The sequence below is a fragment of the Zalophus californianus genome, chromosome 4, assembly GCF_009762305.2.
Source record: "Zalophus californianus isolate mZalCal1 chromosome 4, mZalCal1.pri.v2, whole genome shotgun sequence".
Lineage (NCBI taxonomy): Eukaryota > Metazoa > Chordata > Mammalia > Carnivora > Otariidae > Zalophus > Zalophus californianus.
This window is the reverse complement of record NC_045598.1, coordinates 158,973,475-158,990,270: the sequence shown is the minus strand read 5'-3', so window position 1 is coordinate 158,990,270 and position 16,796 is coordinate 158,973,475. Positions and strand designations below refer to the sequence as shown.

Sequence of the window (16,796 nt, the reverse complement as noted above, 5' to 3'; positions counted from 1 at the left end):
CACAGTAGTTTTTATTTTTATTACTTTAAGAGAAGAACACTCTGGAAAATAAATGCTTTAGGTCATCTTATTTTCTGATTTTACCTTTATCAGCACTTTAATTTTATGTTTTAGAATTTCTTAAGATGAATGTCAATGAGCCAAATAGAGCAAATGTCTTGAGTTACATAATTTTAATAATATTAAATGCCCAAAGGCAATCAGAAGTATTATTATTTTCATGTGCTTTCAAAGCATAGTTGAAGTATTTCATGCATTTCTGTAATAGTTATATATAATGCTATCTTCATTTTACTTTATTGAAATATCTGATAACTATTTTTTTCATTTTATTATGTTTACCTATAAAAGTAAAAAAAAAGAGTAAGATCCAGAAAGCTGACTTAACTAACAACCTCTTCTTTAATTTTAAAATGTGCTAAAATATTCTACTATATATTAATCATTAATTATTAGCATGAAATGTTAGCCTTAAGTTAGGAGTTCTTAAAATAATTCACTTCCATTTTCCAGACAGAAAAGCCTATTTTAGAGGAATTTAATTTTGTCACATAATTGTAATTAAGATTTTTAATGAATGATTTGTGCTTTTCAAAAATATCTACTTGTTCTTTAAAATCAAACAATTTCTTTTCTATAATTAACACTAATATGTCAAAATTGTGAAAAAAGTGCATTATATGTGGCTGAATGCTTAAAATCTCATATTTATCTTCAAATGTAATATAAAATGTAAAGATAATTATTAAGTTTAATAAAACAGTTAAAAGATTTTTTCATAATGAACAAATCACTTTATTTATCCTTACAGAATAAAAATAAAGGTTTATTTTGTCCTAGTCACCACCAGAACTCTTGCTTTTACATTGCTCGAAAGAACTGTGTGTGTATGTATGCATGTGTGCATACACATGTCTGTGTGTGTGTGTCTGTGTGTGTGTGACAAAGGATCAGAGCAGAGACTCTGGAGTCAAGCTGTTTCTGGCTTGCTCCCCAACATCACTTCCAGATCACTGCTTTCCTGTGCTTGGAGTTTGGGTGAGGAAATCATCTGTCCTCCGTCACCACTTCCAACCCATCTTCACAGTGAACACGAATACTTACTAACAATGCCAACGACTTTTATTTTACCCAAGTCTCTACTGTGTTTTGATCAGAACTACTGCAGCAGGCTGTTGCCTAGATATCTAATGTCAGTCCCTGTCTCATTCCTACCCACAATTCACCCTCTGTATTAACGCCTAGGAGGTTATACTCTGCCTGGAACGGTGGAATGTCTTTACCTCTTCTTTTCCATCTCATCTCATCTTCTTTTCCATCTCTATGCTCACAAATAAAGAGGACTTAACTAGCCTCCTAAAGCAGAGACAGGTGCCTCTTTATCTGGGCTCCCTTCATATTCTTCAGTGACTTGTATTATCCTCATTCATCAGCTTGTGGTAAAATTTCTGTTAGCAAGAAGTTAAGCCTCCTCTTCTTGAGTCTTTTTTCTTTACACCCCCTCCCCAATTCTCCAGGAACCCCCAAGAGCCAGCCCCACTTCAAAATTCCAAGACGATTAGTTAGGCCACTGGAGCCCCTGCTTTGCTCTTGATTCCTTGGTGTCATTATGGAAAACCATCCCTGCACAGGACAGTGGGTTCTCCTTCTCTACCAAGGTAATAGCCAAGTGGGCTCAGCTCTTGTACGACCTGCCATAGTGTCCCCCTTAGGCTTCAGGGCTCAGTTCACTTAATTCACACTCACATTTCAGATGAGCCATTCTTCCCCAGAACAGGACCCTAGGACACATCAGCGGGTCCCACAAGGGGTTCCAGATTTAGGAACAAAGGGTGAAAAAAAACAGCCCTCTCTTAAAACCTAAGGCCCTATTGTTGAGTCCTGGCTTTGCCTATTTTCCAGAAACCTGTCATCGGTGTCCTTTCCCTGCTAGCTGACTTTGGATAAGGCCACCCGATCCAACCTGTTATGGACTGAATGTGTCCCTGCCAAGATTATAGGTTGGGGCTCTAACTCCCAATGTGACTGTATTTAGAGATAGGGCCTTTACAGAGGTAATAAGGTTAAGTAAGGCCATAAAGCTGGAGCCCTAATCCAATAGGACTGATGTCCATATAAGAAGAGACACCAGGCATATGCAAGCACAGGAAAAGCCCTGGGAGGACACAGTGAGGAGGTGGTCATCTAATCTACAAGCCAAGAAGAGAAGTCTCACCAGAAACCAACCCTATGGGCACTTTAATCTTGGACGTCCAGCCTCCAGAACTGTGAAAAAAATAAATCGCTATTGTTTAAGCCAGCCAATCTGTGGTATTCTGTTATGGCAGCCAAACTGGGGGAGAAGCAATGGAATCTGGTGGATTGCCATGCAGAAAGCAACACATATGCAAATCAGTTCTCCATTCTCTCCCACACACCTGCCTCCAGAGCAGTTAGATTTCTAAGACAAGGGGTGTGTTTTTGGCAAAGTGACAAAAGGCTCCCACACCAGGTGTGAAAGACCCTGACTCTTATTTGCCTGATATTTACATAATTAAGAAGGCCCACTCAAGCGACTTCTTTGTCAATGAGAAAACAATTTTAAGAAAACTTATGCTGTCCAGCTACAGAATTAAAAAATGGCAGGCATAACTTTTTAAAAATTTTACTTCCTCTATCACCTTATCTAACCACTACTGCATTAGTCACATTACAATAATTATTGTTTATATATCCAACATCCCCCTTTTATTCAATTTTTAGGGTAATGAAAAATACCCTTGACTGAAAAAGACAGTAATCTTGGAAAGCATCAAATTTAAAATAAAAAATGGGTAGAGGAAACTGAAAGAGCAAACAGTCTGAGGATGGGAAATGTTTTCTTCTTTCCTCTCTTCTTTGGGCTTGCTTGTGTTGCCTTTATATAGAAAATATAATTGAAATACCATAAAATTAAATAATGCATTTTTTCTTAAAAATGCTGAAAATAAGGGCTGTCAATCTCAGATACTGAGTCACTTTGATTTTCCCAGTCTGGCTTACATTCTACTTAATTCTGTAAGACAGGCCATGTTTCCAACCCTATTTAGAATGTGCTCATGATTTGTTCTGTTCCTATTTACATTATTAATACAGTGTTCAAAAACGTAATAACCTTGATTATTACATATTATTTATATTTATATGCATAATATGTATTTAATAATAAAATCCCTACTTTATTATATTCAATTATTTTAATATTCATGTTAATTAATTACATATTATTTAATATGAAAAAGGTAATGGGAGGGGAAATCCAAAGAATTTGTTAAAATTCCATTCAATCAGGAAGGCCTGTGACTGTTTTTACACAGGTGTCAGTTGAAATGAATGTTATGCTTCTAGTTCCCTCAGGAGATTCTGCCATGAAAACTCAAAAAAAAAAAAAAAAAGATCTTTGATTCTCTGTGTATTTACCCAAATAAAAACTTATGTTTAGCACCCAATATGCTATTTTCATTACTTTCCTGCACGTGACAATGTATTCAATAAGAAAGCATTTTTTAAAATATGCAGCACTTTGCAATTTTCTTTTATATATCCCTAAATTAAGGGCCACAGAAATTCTGTCAAGAAGGACTCAGCTGTTTGCAAGAAGCTCAGACTCTCCCTCTTGAGCCTTCCTTTCTTACTCCCCCCAAAACTCTCTAAGAACCTCCAAAAGGCAACCCCATTTCCAAACAACGGGCAAGACCGGCTTGGCCACTAGAGGCTCTGCTTTGCTGTTACATTTCCAGGCAATGGCCTAAGCTGCAGTAAGGTTTCTTTACGGTTTCTTTGCCGAACTTTGACCAAACTCTTTCACTGTCAGTTTTTTAAAAGTTCACAGATGTAACTGATCTTCAAAAGGTAGTTTCGTGTGTAAGTCTGGATTCCCATCTGTGACTTGAAGATACTATAGCTTCTGCTGTCTTTCAGAGAGAGCCCCTCCATTCCTCAGAGTGATAGGAGAGATCATGCCTTCAAAGGTAACAATGGCAGGGTAGGGCAGATCTAACTGGAAAGTGGCAGCTTCTAGACAGGCAAAATGGCAGCAAGCTTTTGATGCATGCTATGGAATTATATTTTGCGAAAAACTAAACACTTTCTATGTATGAATAACAATTTGGAGTGTCTCCAATGTGAATTTATCACCTCTCCCTGAAGGGATCATTATTCTTTGTGTTACTCATCAGTACTCTGCTTCACCACCAGCACCAGCAACCCTTCCCTTTTCCCTCCGTGAAAGCTGATCCGCCGGGCCACCTCCCCGCCACCTCTCCCACTCTGCAGTAGATGACTTCCTTCTCTCTTTGCTACCACTGCACGCTGTACATGTCTCTGCAGTGGAATCCATACCAATGCGTTTTAATTATCTCATCATTTATCTGTCTTCTGCTGTGTATTATGAGCTTTCAGAAGGTAGTCTAAACCCAAGTGATCTTTTTATCTTTAGAGTCTGGCACACAGTTATTCTCCAATAAATGCTTGAACTAATTAAATTAATTAATTCAATGGGTCCTGGGTCTACAAAGGTGCAGGGGAAGAAGTACAAGATCTGGCAAGCTTATGCAAGTTATATTTATGAGAGTGATACGTTGCAAGCTCCAAGTGTCAATCTTAGAAGTGTAGGAGTTTATTAAGAAGATATAGAATAATTCCCAAGGTCCAAATGTGCTCCTGACTAAAACAACAACAAAAATAACAAAAACAAAATATTGGCTGTCATCAGTGTGGATACTGGAAAGAATGGAAAGCATACTTCTAATCCATATCGAATTTATAGTACATTATCATATATTATCAAATTTAACATATCAATTACATTAAAAGTAAAACAAAACAAAACAAAACCCCAAACTGTTTGGTAAATCAAAGTTATTAGGGGATAAATGTTGAAATGATAAAATTTAAAAGCAATGACAAAACTGCATACTGTAAAGTCTGAAGATATGGCAGGGGCAAGCAACAAAAAATAACTTTAAAATAATCTGTAAGTTAATGGATAGTGGATTCAGAATAGTTTAATACAGGAATATAAATTTCTCTGAAGGCATATTCCTAAATTCTAAAGTTTAAAAAATTCTTAGGTAGAAAAAAGCGGTAAATGATAATAATTTTACCAATAAACAGACAGTCTCGTAGTAACCCAAAATGTTGTATCTTTATTTACCAAGAACACTCAAGAATAGTTGTTTATAATAGCTGACCATGTACTTGCCTTTCCCTCCTACCACAACCTACCACAGTCAGATTTCTGCTACCAGAGTTCCACTGAAACAGTTCTAGTTGAAAACATTAATATCCGCATGGTGCTAAATTCAAGGAGGGTTTTTAAATCTCCATTTGACTTCAGCAGCAGTTTGCCTAGGCGTGACTGGGTCCTTCTTAAAAATGATTACATTCTCCTGGTTTTCTCCATCTTGTCTGGCTATTCCTTATCAGTCTCCTTTGATGACACTTCTTTTTCTATCCTCCAGAGAGAGATGGGAGTTTTTCAAGCTTCATGTCCAAGCCTTCTTATATATATTCCCACCCCAGGCAATTTCATCTATTCCAATGAATTCCACTGCCATGTATACTTTGCTGACTCTCCAATTTCTATCTCTAGACCAGACCTCTCTCCAAGCTTCTGGACTACATATCCAAGATTCTACTCAACAACTCCACTTGGATGTCTCACAAAAAACTGCAAATGACATATTAAAAATCCAACTTCTCTTTCCCCCATCCACGCTTTTCCTTCAGTCTTCCTTACCTCAGTGAATGGCAACAAATACTCAAAGTTGAGCAAGCCACTTTCAATCACACCCTCAAATATATCCAGGGCTCTCTACAAACTACTTTCATCTCTTGATAAGACTCTTGCTTTTTATTGACTTTCTTCTAACCATTCTTCACAGAGCAGTCAGAGCAGTTTATTTTTGCAAATATGAGCATGCGGCTTATATGTATAACATGTCTTTACATTGGCCTTAAAGTTAAATCCAATAATGGTATTGTGGACTACAAGGCCCTGAATCACTGAAGATTCGCTTACTTTAATAGCTTCATCTTATAGCACCCTTTCTACTCTTTATTATTCTGAAATATGTAAATAATGAGAAAGAATTAAGCACATATCCTCCCTTTCCTTTATTATTTAGGGGTAATTAAATAGTGGATGATGGAAAATTTTTCAGAAGATAATAATATCAGCTAATAATACAGAAGGGATGATAAAATGTAAAAAATCACAATTGTACAAGCCCTAATGATATATGATCATTAGGTGAAGAGTTGAATGGGAAACTTCATAATGGATGGATCAGGCTGAAAATACATGAACGTCTTGGCACACTGTAATATCACTACAAATGGGACATCCCATCTTTATGTAATAGCTACTGATATGAACCAAAAAAAGCACCCAGCAAGGCATATGTAGTATTAGTGCCTATAGTATTGAATCTGAATGTATTCAAGGATCTACACTTAACTACCAATTTATAAGAAATATGGGGGATAAGGTGCCTAGGTGGCGCAGTTGGTTGAGCGTCTGACTCTTGGTTTCAGCTCAGGTCATGATCTCAGGTTCCTAAGATTGAGCCCCGAGTCAGGCTCTGCACTCACATGGAGTCGACTTGGGACTGACTCTCTGTCCGTCTCCTTCTGCCCCTCTCTCCCTGCACTCTCTCACTCTCAAATAAATAAATAAATCTTAAAAAAGAAAGAAAAAAAGAAATACAGGGATTAGAGGAGCATGTTATACAACAGTGCTAGCACATAATTTACCTAATTTAGAATGTGAACAACACCCCAGGATAAATACACTGGTTTCTCGAACAAATAAGTGGGAGAGAGGAGTTGAGGGAAGATTCAAAAGACTTGAGAATCATATCAACCAATTTGTGGACCTTCTTCAAATCCTGATTTGAACAAACCAAACATAAAGACACTTTTTGAGATAACTGGGAAAATCTGAAGACAAACTGAGTTCCAGATAATATTAAGAGTTGTTTTTTATGTGTTATAATGCTGTTGTTTGAGGTTATGTTTTAAACAAAAGTCCTTATTTATCAGAGAGCCATACCAAAGCACTTATGGGTGAAATGGCATGATTTCGGTGATTTGCTTTAAAAGATAGATAGATGATAGATAGATAGATAAAAGGAAACTGATAAAACCAGACTGGCAAAAAGTTGATAACGTTTGAAGCTGGGTGATAGATATGTGGGGATTCATCAAACACTTCCCTCTTATTTTATGTATATTTTAAACTTTGCATATTAAAATATAAAAATTTAAAATAAAAACAAATGACATCACAATATTTGTTCCTCAGATAAGTCATCACTGATTCCCATCCCTCATAATGTGGTTTAAGGTGTCATTTATGTTTCTTCTGCAGAACAGCTATCACATATGCAGTAAGCACTGAAAAAATCATTATTATTACAATTTGCAATTTCTGAGAGAGCATAAACTCTCTGAGGTAGAGACCACCCTGGCTTATTTACTGCTACATGTCCTTGGGAGTCTGGCACAGAGCACTGCATATATTTGATACTCAATATACAGCTGAATAAATAAATGTTTGCCTAACTAACCAGTTTATTTCATCTTGTGTAATCAATCAATACTACCCTTACAAATAGTCTTCTAGCAATCTAGTTCGAAGTTTGTGGCCCATTTATTGCAAGTGTATGTGTCTGTATGCACTTGCTTTTATTTTCCATATTTTTTAACTACTTCTAATGCATGCCCCTGTACTGGTCTTTCCCTCTCCTGAGCCCAAGTAAGTCCTTTTCTGACCCAGACAAAATAAAAACAAATAATGACAAGGTTTAGTTTTTCTTTCTTTCAACTTTCCAGAGATGAGAGCCAATCATATTTTTAGGTATTTTCTCAGGGCAAAATTCTGAGTCAAGATAAACAACTGATGCTAAAAACCCATTATTAACACAACTGAGGGTGAGTAGCTAATCAAAGTAGGCAAACTGTGAAACAGCAACACAAGATTTATATTTTAACTTATAATATACAAAAACATGTTTAATAATAAAACTTTTGATGTAGGTCCTAGACCTTTTATTTGTGTAAGACCCACTGACTGGTGTTCCACTAACATCAACAACATTCAAATGCTTCATCTACAATTTCTAGTCTGTTTCAGTAGCATAGAGTGAGAATGTAAAACCACTGGATTGAAGGCGATTGGATTAAGGATATATTTTATGCAGGACTTTGTAACTCAAAGACGTATTTTTCCTAACAATAATCGTAAGCACTTTGCCTCCAGCCTACTTTTTTTTTTTTTGTCGGGTTTATGTGTGCCCTAATTCTACATGAGAGTGAAAACTGGAGTAAAGAAATAAGATAAAAGGAACTTTTTTACTGAGTTTATGTGGCATTCTGTTCTACAAAGAGTAAGGCTTTCATCTTTTAATCCGATATCCACTTAACTACATTACAGAAGATTTATTTTGACCCCCTCTTGTTTCATAAGGGGCTCAAAAGTCTGTAGCAATTTTTGACACTTTGCTATACTGTTTTTCTGACACCCCCATACACACACACATATGCACGCACACACACACCCCTCCCTGCCTCATTTTCATATGGACACAAAGCATTGGGATAAAATGATGGTTCATTATAGTGGTACAGAGCTCTTATCTTCATCCGGCAAGAGTCATTTCCTTCCAAAGATTGAAATGCAAATGTGAAAATTAATGATAACTGCATTATCTGATAGCAGAGATAATACCAATTCACTGTCAGAGTAATACACAGTCATTCTACGATTTCCTCCGCTTCTCACAATATTCTTCTTACTGTCAGACTATATCTATGGTTAACTATGTTTCATAGGTTTCTGTTAATTTACTTCAAATGGCATTTCCCAGATCTTATATCTACCACATTTTCCCAATCAAAAAGGAAACGAAATCAGAACTGTAATCTCCAAGCCCTTCTTTGGACTAGTGAAGAGTGGGGGGGGGGGGATCTGTATCTGTATCATTAGTGTGTGCTTCTATCTCCCAGTAGTCCTCTGGCTACCATTCCACTAAACACTCCCATCTTCTCAGTTTGAGGCACAAAGCAGAACCAACCCCATCGTCCACATGTATCCTTCATGCTGAACAGCAACTGAATGAAGCAACTTATTGACAGATTTCGTGATCAATTTTTAGTGCAGATGCAACAAGTACATACATCTGATTTTGCGCTAAATATTTACTGAAAATTTAGTTACATTAAAATTCCTTTAACTGAACCACATTCCAAGGCCAGTTGGATAGACTATAGTTACTATAATCGCGTGGTGATGTTACATAGCAAAATTATTTTGCAAAGTTAATTCACTATACAGATGTTAAATGAGGGCTTAACATCTGTAAGGCATTGTCATGGCTACTGGGCACAATTGCTGTAATGGTACTGAAAGTAATATTAAGAGCTATTTATTGAGCACTATGAAGCTCCAAACTCCAGGTTTTACACAGAAAATCTCATTAATGAGGTAGTGATTATTATTAGCCCTGTTTTATAAACGAAGAAACTGAGGCCTCAGAGAGTTACTAACTTACTCAAAGTCACACAATTCATAAGTGGCAGAGACAAGATATAAATAGCAGAAATATTTTTGGTCTTTTCCACTCATTATACTGCCCCAAAATAATTTACCTCTGACAGAAACTCAGATTTCCATTTAACAATCTGGGAGCAGGTCATGCTGTTCTGGAATGCATAATACAAAAATAATTTCGAATTTTATGCCAGTAATTCATCAAATCATCAATACAAGGTGTGATTTTCTACTTTATTATTATTGAATCACTTCAAGTGCTTAACATGTAAATACCAAAATAAAAGTGCATGCTTATCTTGATAAGTCCGTGAGAAAGAATCTAAGTGACTACTTGCTCAAAATTTTATATCTGTGCATATTTGTGTTAATACATATTACTTGCGGGCATATGTACTTATTTGCACAATTTGAATAATGTGATACATTCATTTACCAAATAAAGCTCTTGGAAATTTCAATTATTGTGGCTGTAAGCCTAATGGTAAGGCTTAGGTACGTTCAACACTAAACCAGAGAAATCAGATTATTTACTATTTCCAAATGCAAAAAGAAGCAACCATGTTTTTAATAATGTAAGCTAGAGAGCTGGTATTCTTAGAATCAATGTAAGATGTGACTTTTAAAGTGCTCATTTCATGAAGGTGGAGAATGGATTTATAATGATTTCTCTAAATTCTTTCCCCCACATCTCCCTCTACATCTAAATACAGAAGTCAGCACTCAAGACTTCAGCCATGGACTGTGGTTCTAAAGATTTCTTAAGCGAGAGAGCCAGAGATACAAACGCTATTTTCAAAATGATCTTTCAAATTTCATCCACATAACGAAGTTAGTTTCAAAGTAGTTACTTTTCTTCTTCCCATTTTAAAGATAAGCAAACAGAGGCCCTGGCTGTTTAATTTGCTTGAGGTCGCAAGACTGTTAAATGTCAGCATGTGAACTCAAACACAGATCTGACTTTAAAAGTTGCTCAGTTCTGTAGTTTAGAGCATCGGGTTCTCATGCTTAATTATTGATTGCATCAGTGACAATCCATGAATCATTTAAAAAGATTAAAGAAGAGAAATGGCATCAAAAAGAGTGTGAACAGCATTATGCTATGCCCTTAGACCTCTGCCTACACTTTCCACAATTATTAGTGCACAGTAATTATTCATTGAATAATTAAATGTATAGGACTGCTGGTAAAATGAAGTGCTTATGAGGAGATAAAAGAAAAGAAGGGGTATTGACTTTAAAAAGAGACAGAAAGGAAGTATAGGCAAATGCAGAGGAAGAGATAGTAGATCCCAAGGAACATTATCACTTAGATTCCAAGCAAGGTAATATCAGGGTAATTTTTTTTAAGAGCAAAAAAGAAAAGTGAAACTTAAAAACAGTTGTGTGAAATACTGAAATAATGAGATAATGACTGACACTGGCTTGAACTCTATTAGCTTAGTGTGGGTCTAGCTTTCCTTTCGAACAGTGAAAGATTCATAAAAACTTGAAGAATATTTAAGTAAGAGTCACAAATATTTAAACATTAAAAAATTTCACCATAGAAATGTTTGCAAGTGTAAGATAATTTTTCTAAAGATTGTTTAGGTTCTGCCTAATCATAAGAGTTAACAAAGGTGTGAGCAATTACTAAATGTACCTTTCAGTTGGATAACAAGTAAGGGGAAAAATTTGGCACTGGGGGATTTACATTCGATAAAAATGAAACACTTCAAACAAGAGTTGGTTCGTTACTGAATTGAGCCATCAAGAAAGGTTGTGGAGTCATCTTCCATCAAACTCTTTCAAACTCTTTAAAAATAAGATAAAGCCCGATCCATCTTAAATGAAGTCAGCTCTATGCCTCAAATTCTTTAGATAATTTCCTGGTCTTTTGATTCTGTTCTATTTTTATTTAGAGAAAGCTGTCTATCTTAGAGTGACTATCAGGACTGGGTGGGAGGACTTTAAAATTAGGAGAACCTTGAAATCGCGCCCGGCTCATAACCTCACGTCTTAACCAATCATTTGCGGTTAAATTCAAAACTAGATGCTTAGTATTTTAAAAATTGTATCAGATATATTACTGGACTTAAAAAAAAATGCTGAGAATTTTAAATGGGTCCCCTTCAAGGCTCAACAATTCCAAAGCCATCATAATGACAAGTAGAATTTTATGTGAGTGATCTGATTTAATTCTCACAAAATCCCTAAGAAGTGTGAATGCTATTTTCCACATTTTACAAATGAGGATATAGGAACAGAGAGAACAAGCAACTTGCCAAAAATCACTCAACAGAGTGGCAAATCCAGAATTTGAAGCTAAACCCTTAGAACAGCTCAATTTCTAACATGTTGAGAAACTGTCACTAAACTTAGTCCTGACTAAAGGAAAGTAATGAAATTTCTACCTTAAAAAATAAATATCAAACAGATATTCTTTTTTAAAATTATTTATTTATTTGAGAGAGAGAGTAAGAGAGAGAGAGAGATCATGAGCAGGGGGGAGGAGTAGAGGGAGAAGCAGACTCCTCGCTGAGCAGGGAGCCTGATGAGGGACTCGATCCCAGGACCCTGGGATCATGACCTGAGCTGAAGGCAGACGCTTAACCGACTGAGCCACCCAGGCCGCCCTCCAACAGATACCCTTTTGTTATGAATCAACCTCATTAATTCAGGGCTTTCAAAATCATGAAAACCCCTTTTGCTGTAAAATACCTGTAGGGAAAAACCTGTTATCGATTTTACAACAAACAAACAAAAAAAACCTTCTTATAGGCCCCCCTGCTTAGAGATACACATTTTTCCTTTAAAGTATTTACATATTCACATGTGCCACAGAAAAGAGCATAAACATTTTCATGATAACAACTAAATAAAAATTTCATTAAATCAGATACATAATATAAATTTAACTCAACAGTGAAAAATCTCATCCGGAATGACACATCATTCTTTACCTTGCTCCTCTCTCTGTCTCTCTTTCTGTAAGCTAAGAGTGCAAGTTTTTTTCTGGAAAAGCTTCCTGAGAAAGGTGGCATTGATTGTGCATTATGTCTTTCATAATTTACCACCTTCTGAACCGGCTTACTGACTCCCAAGTCCCAGGAAATACTGTGGGCCCCAGCCTTGAGGAAAGAAGAAAAGCTGCCCCCTCCAAGTTTACTCTATGGACGGGGCAGCCACAGTGCACACTTTGCAAGTAGGCATATCCAAAAGGCCATCTAATCTAATTTTAAATGTAAAAACTCTTCTAAGTAGCATATACATACCTAATTCCATGAAGAAAGAACTATACAGTATAAAGTTCATCCACCCTTCTTAAATTAAATGTAATCCATCAGAAAAAAAATAAAGTTTTCCAAAGATTTTTTTTTTAAATCAAAGGAGTTTCTTCCGTACATTGAGAAGACAGAAGCATTATGCAATAAGGTGAAAATGCCAGAAGTCTACACTGTCTTTCAAACTCTTAAAATGTGGTATTATGGTACTTTAAATGTAACACATTTTGATCCAAAGTCTCGTAGAACCATTATGCTAGAGTATACAGAATACAAACATTTGTGTGTATCATGAATAACATTAGAAATAACATCATAATAATCAGCTATACTGCATCTTTATTTTTGTTTGCATTATATTTTCCAGCTGCTGGTTTCAGAAAATTACCACTGGAGTTCTCTCTTCTTCACGCACAGCAGAGAGCAATTTGCAAAGTCATGCAAGGGTGAAAATGTGATTGAAATATAGGGATCTTTCTTAATGAAAAATGTTACTGCTTTAGAAATTATGGCTAAAACCATTTCAAAAAACTCGCTTATATCTTTAAGCCCTATGACATAATAGTCTCCATTTATAAATATACCATCAATTGTAAAGTACTTGGCATCAAATATAAAGTTTTTTTTTATTGAGTTCTTATGAGGTGTACATATTTACATAAAATTATATTGGTGTTTAGGAGTATTTTGATCAATTTTTGTGTTTCTCAAAATGGTTCAATATCAGGATTCTTAAAATCAAATTTAATTTTCATTCGTAAAAATGAAAATGTTGCCAAAACCTTGAATCAGATGGGAGTATGTGTTAATACTGTCTAAACTTCTAAATACAAACTGAGATTTCGTCTATGATTTACAACATGACTAAATTGAAAATATTTCTTTATAGTATTGTTACCTGTTTAAAAGTTTAAAAATCATTCTCGATTTGAATGTAGATATAGCATAAAGATTTCTGTTCAAAAAAAAGGCAAGTAGAATGAACTAATTCTTAGATGACTATGAAGTAAAAAAAAGATGGAGATTTCGAGTAGAAGTAACGCTGGTTTTTATATTTTAACAAAAAGATAAAAATCTTCTTTAAATAATGATGTTTATTTAAACTTCCACCATAACCTTAGTACACACACAAACACACACACACATGAGCTGAGATTCTAAGAGTTTTACAACCTAATTAAAATTTAAAGGAAAAAAAAGTGAATTCCTGATAGTAGCAACAGATGGTTGAATTTTAAATTTTCTTTCCTACCTGGACCATCCCAATCATCTGTCTCAACTCCAGGCTGGCCAGGCTTTTCTGACTGTGTGTCCCCATCTGATTCTGGCGTCTCCTGGACTCCTTCATCATCACCTGGAAAACATCAACACACAGACAGAAGGGGAAGTAATTAAAGTTCTCTATTTGGCATTTAGATCCTGGTAAAGGGATACCCTTAAGCATATGTCTAAGTATATGTTTGCTACATATAGTTGTCATTATACTGATAAAATGCCCATGATTTATCATTTTGATATCTACTGTGGCTTTATAATAAAGAAAATCAGCATTAGTCATCAATAAATGAATAAATAAAATTAACTGCTCTAAACAAAAACACTTCTATAAAAGTTTTATTTGGTTATTAAAATTATATATAAAGAAGAAAATAAAAAAGTAGTATGTAATTACTATACTGCTCTCAGTACAGAAAACCTTAGCTCTCCTATTTCCAAATAATAATTTTTATAAAGGCAAGGTGCCACAAAACAAAAACAAATGAAGGCTTGGGGTAAGACATATTTACATGTTGGGCTGAATTTAGATTATTTTGAAGACTCCCCCTAGCTTTAAACTTGTTAAAACTTGGTTGTATTTTTAAAATGGGTATAAAAAGGCCATCATTGAACGATTAGCATATGTAGCATATGAGATGAGCCAGTGACTCAAGTCTTCACAATGCAAGAAGCTATAAAGCTATACTTGTTCTTTTTTTTTTTTTTTTTAGAGAGAGAGCGCATAAGGAGGGCAGGAAGTAGAGGGGGAGAGAGAGAGAATCTTAAGCAGGCTACACGCCCAGCACGGACCCCATTGCATGCTCAATGCAGGGCTAGATCTCACGACCTTGAGATCATGACCTGAGCTGAAATCAAGAGTTGGATGCTTAACTGACTGAGCTACCCAGGTCCCCAAGCTATACTTCTTCTTGATAAGTGTAGCCAGTTCACATTGTTTCATGCCTTTCATTTCCACATAAGAAAAAAAAATGTAATATATTTTGAGCAAAAAGTATAGTCATGGCAAAGATATATTAACAATGCAACTGCATTTTAAAAGTAAAAAGTTTATAAGTACCTTCGCTTTAAGTGATAAAGTAATTGCTTTATAGGAAAGTAATCCATGGTGACATGGTATACACAAAAATATTCCATAATATACCTACTATCAATGATAATAGAGATCAGAACACAGAATACAAGAACGTGTGATGTCAGAAATAAAGAATGCATACCAAAAACCTGGCAACTAAACCCTGAATCTAATAATGCCAAAAATTTTAAATTAAATTGCTTGCTCACCTAGTCTTTCTCTGAAGTATTCAGTAAATATTTTCCACATAGTTGCCCAAATCTATAATAGTACTTAATTCTTTATATGATTATGAAAAAAATGAACTGAATTCTTAAAATCTTTACAAGTAACCTAGAAATTACAAAATTTTTCAGGAAACTATTATTACAATTGACATTAATGTGATGTTGATGAATTTTGAAATTTAGAATCCCTAAATTTTATATTCATTTCTATATATAGCTTCACAAAATGAATCATTTTAAAACGTGGAATAAAGGTAGAGAGCATGCAGAAGCCCAGTGACAGTTCAGTGGTCATAATTTTCACAACAGAGGATCATTGGCTCTGGCGGGTAACCAAGAATAAAACATACACCCCACACCACCAAACCCCATGTCTGGAATTGGAGGATCTTTGAAAGTTGAGTTCTCTCTTCTTTTCAGGATGATCACCATGAATAGCAATGAAGTTTTTTTCCATAAAATAATAGATACTGAGTATCTACCATGTTTAAGGAACTGTAATAGGTATAGAAGAATACATATGGAAAAATACAATACCTTTCTGGAAGTAGTATAAAACCCATGTAAGAGAGTAAATTCACAAATAATGAGAGTGCAAGACAAGGTCCAAGTGCCATAAGAAAGGTACAAAGGCTCAGGAGTAAGATAAGAGTTTTAATCTGTGCTCCTTTTTGCAGGTCACACAGAACAACATAGACACATCAACCGATTATCTTACAAGATCAATGGAAGAGTTCTGCTCTCACTTCTCAGACACAGAGAGGGATGAATCTCAGCCTAGACAAGTAGGTTCTACTGTCTTATAATAGTTTCAAATACTGTGAAACCCTGAACTAAGTGCTGCTCAGCCCGACCCCGCCTGTCCTGGCCCCTGTCTAGGGAGCCCCTTCATACCTCCCCTAATCCAGAGACGAAGGGTTTAAAGCCTGTTCAGCAGGCTCTGATTGGTCAGAGCCCAGGTTGCACCGGTTGTTAAATACTTTAAAGAGTATCCCTGCAAATATGTAAGTATTGAACTAATGCCATGCAGGTAGTAGATTGGCACACCTGGACTCCTATAGTATTAGCTCTGGCAGAGAACCCTGAACTTTATATGAACTGGTTATTCTCTGCTTTGCCCCTTCCTGTTCAACTGACTCTCCTCCCTCTATGTTCTCCTTTGTCCTCTGTGCCCCATGGAGGCAGAATTCTGTGGACCCCAATCACTGGGGCTGCTTTGTTCTCTGATTTCTGGTTGGGTTCAATCAATGGGAGGCACTGACAAGATCAGAGGATTAGAGGGCAGGAAGAGGGAAGACAGGTCCATATCCCTCAATTCTATCCTCTTTGACGGTCTCCAGTTGTAAGCAATGGCTGTTTTGTACAGTTAGCACGCCTGGGAAGTG

General features: G+C 35.9%; 1 protein-coding gene across 4 annotated transcripts in view; it reads right to left on the bottom strand.

The window, feature by feature from the left end:
* The window catches only part of ZFPM2 (zinc finger protein, FOG family member 2), a 446,527-nt gene that overhangs the window by 315,423 nt on the left and 114,308 nt on the right, over window positions 1-16,796 (bottom strand). For 3 of the 4 annotated variants that reach the window (XM_027624276.2, XM_027624296.2, XM_027624287.2), the window contains one exon: window positions 14,087-14,188. The exons of the other annotated variant lie outside the window; for it this stretch is intronic. In XM_027624276.2, the coding sequence (XP_027480077.2) occupies window positions 14,087-14,188 (102 nt within the window). The remainder of the gene's footprint in view (window positions 1-14,086; window positions 14,189-16,796) is intronic. 4 annotated transcript variants of the gene reach the window in all.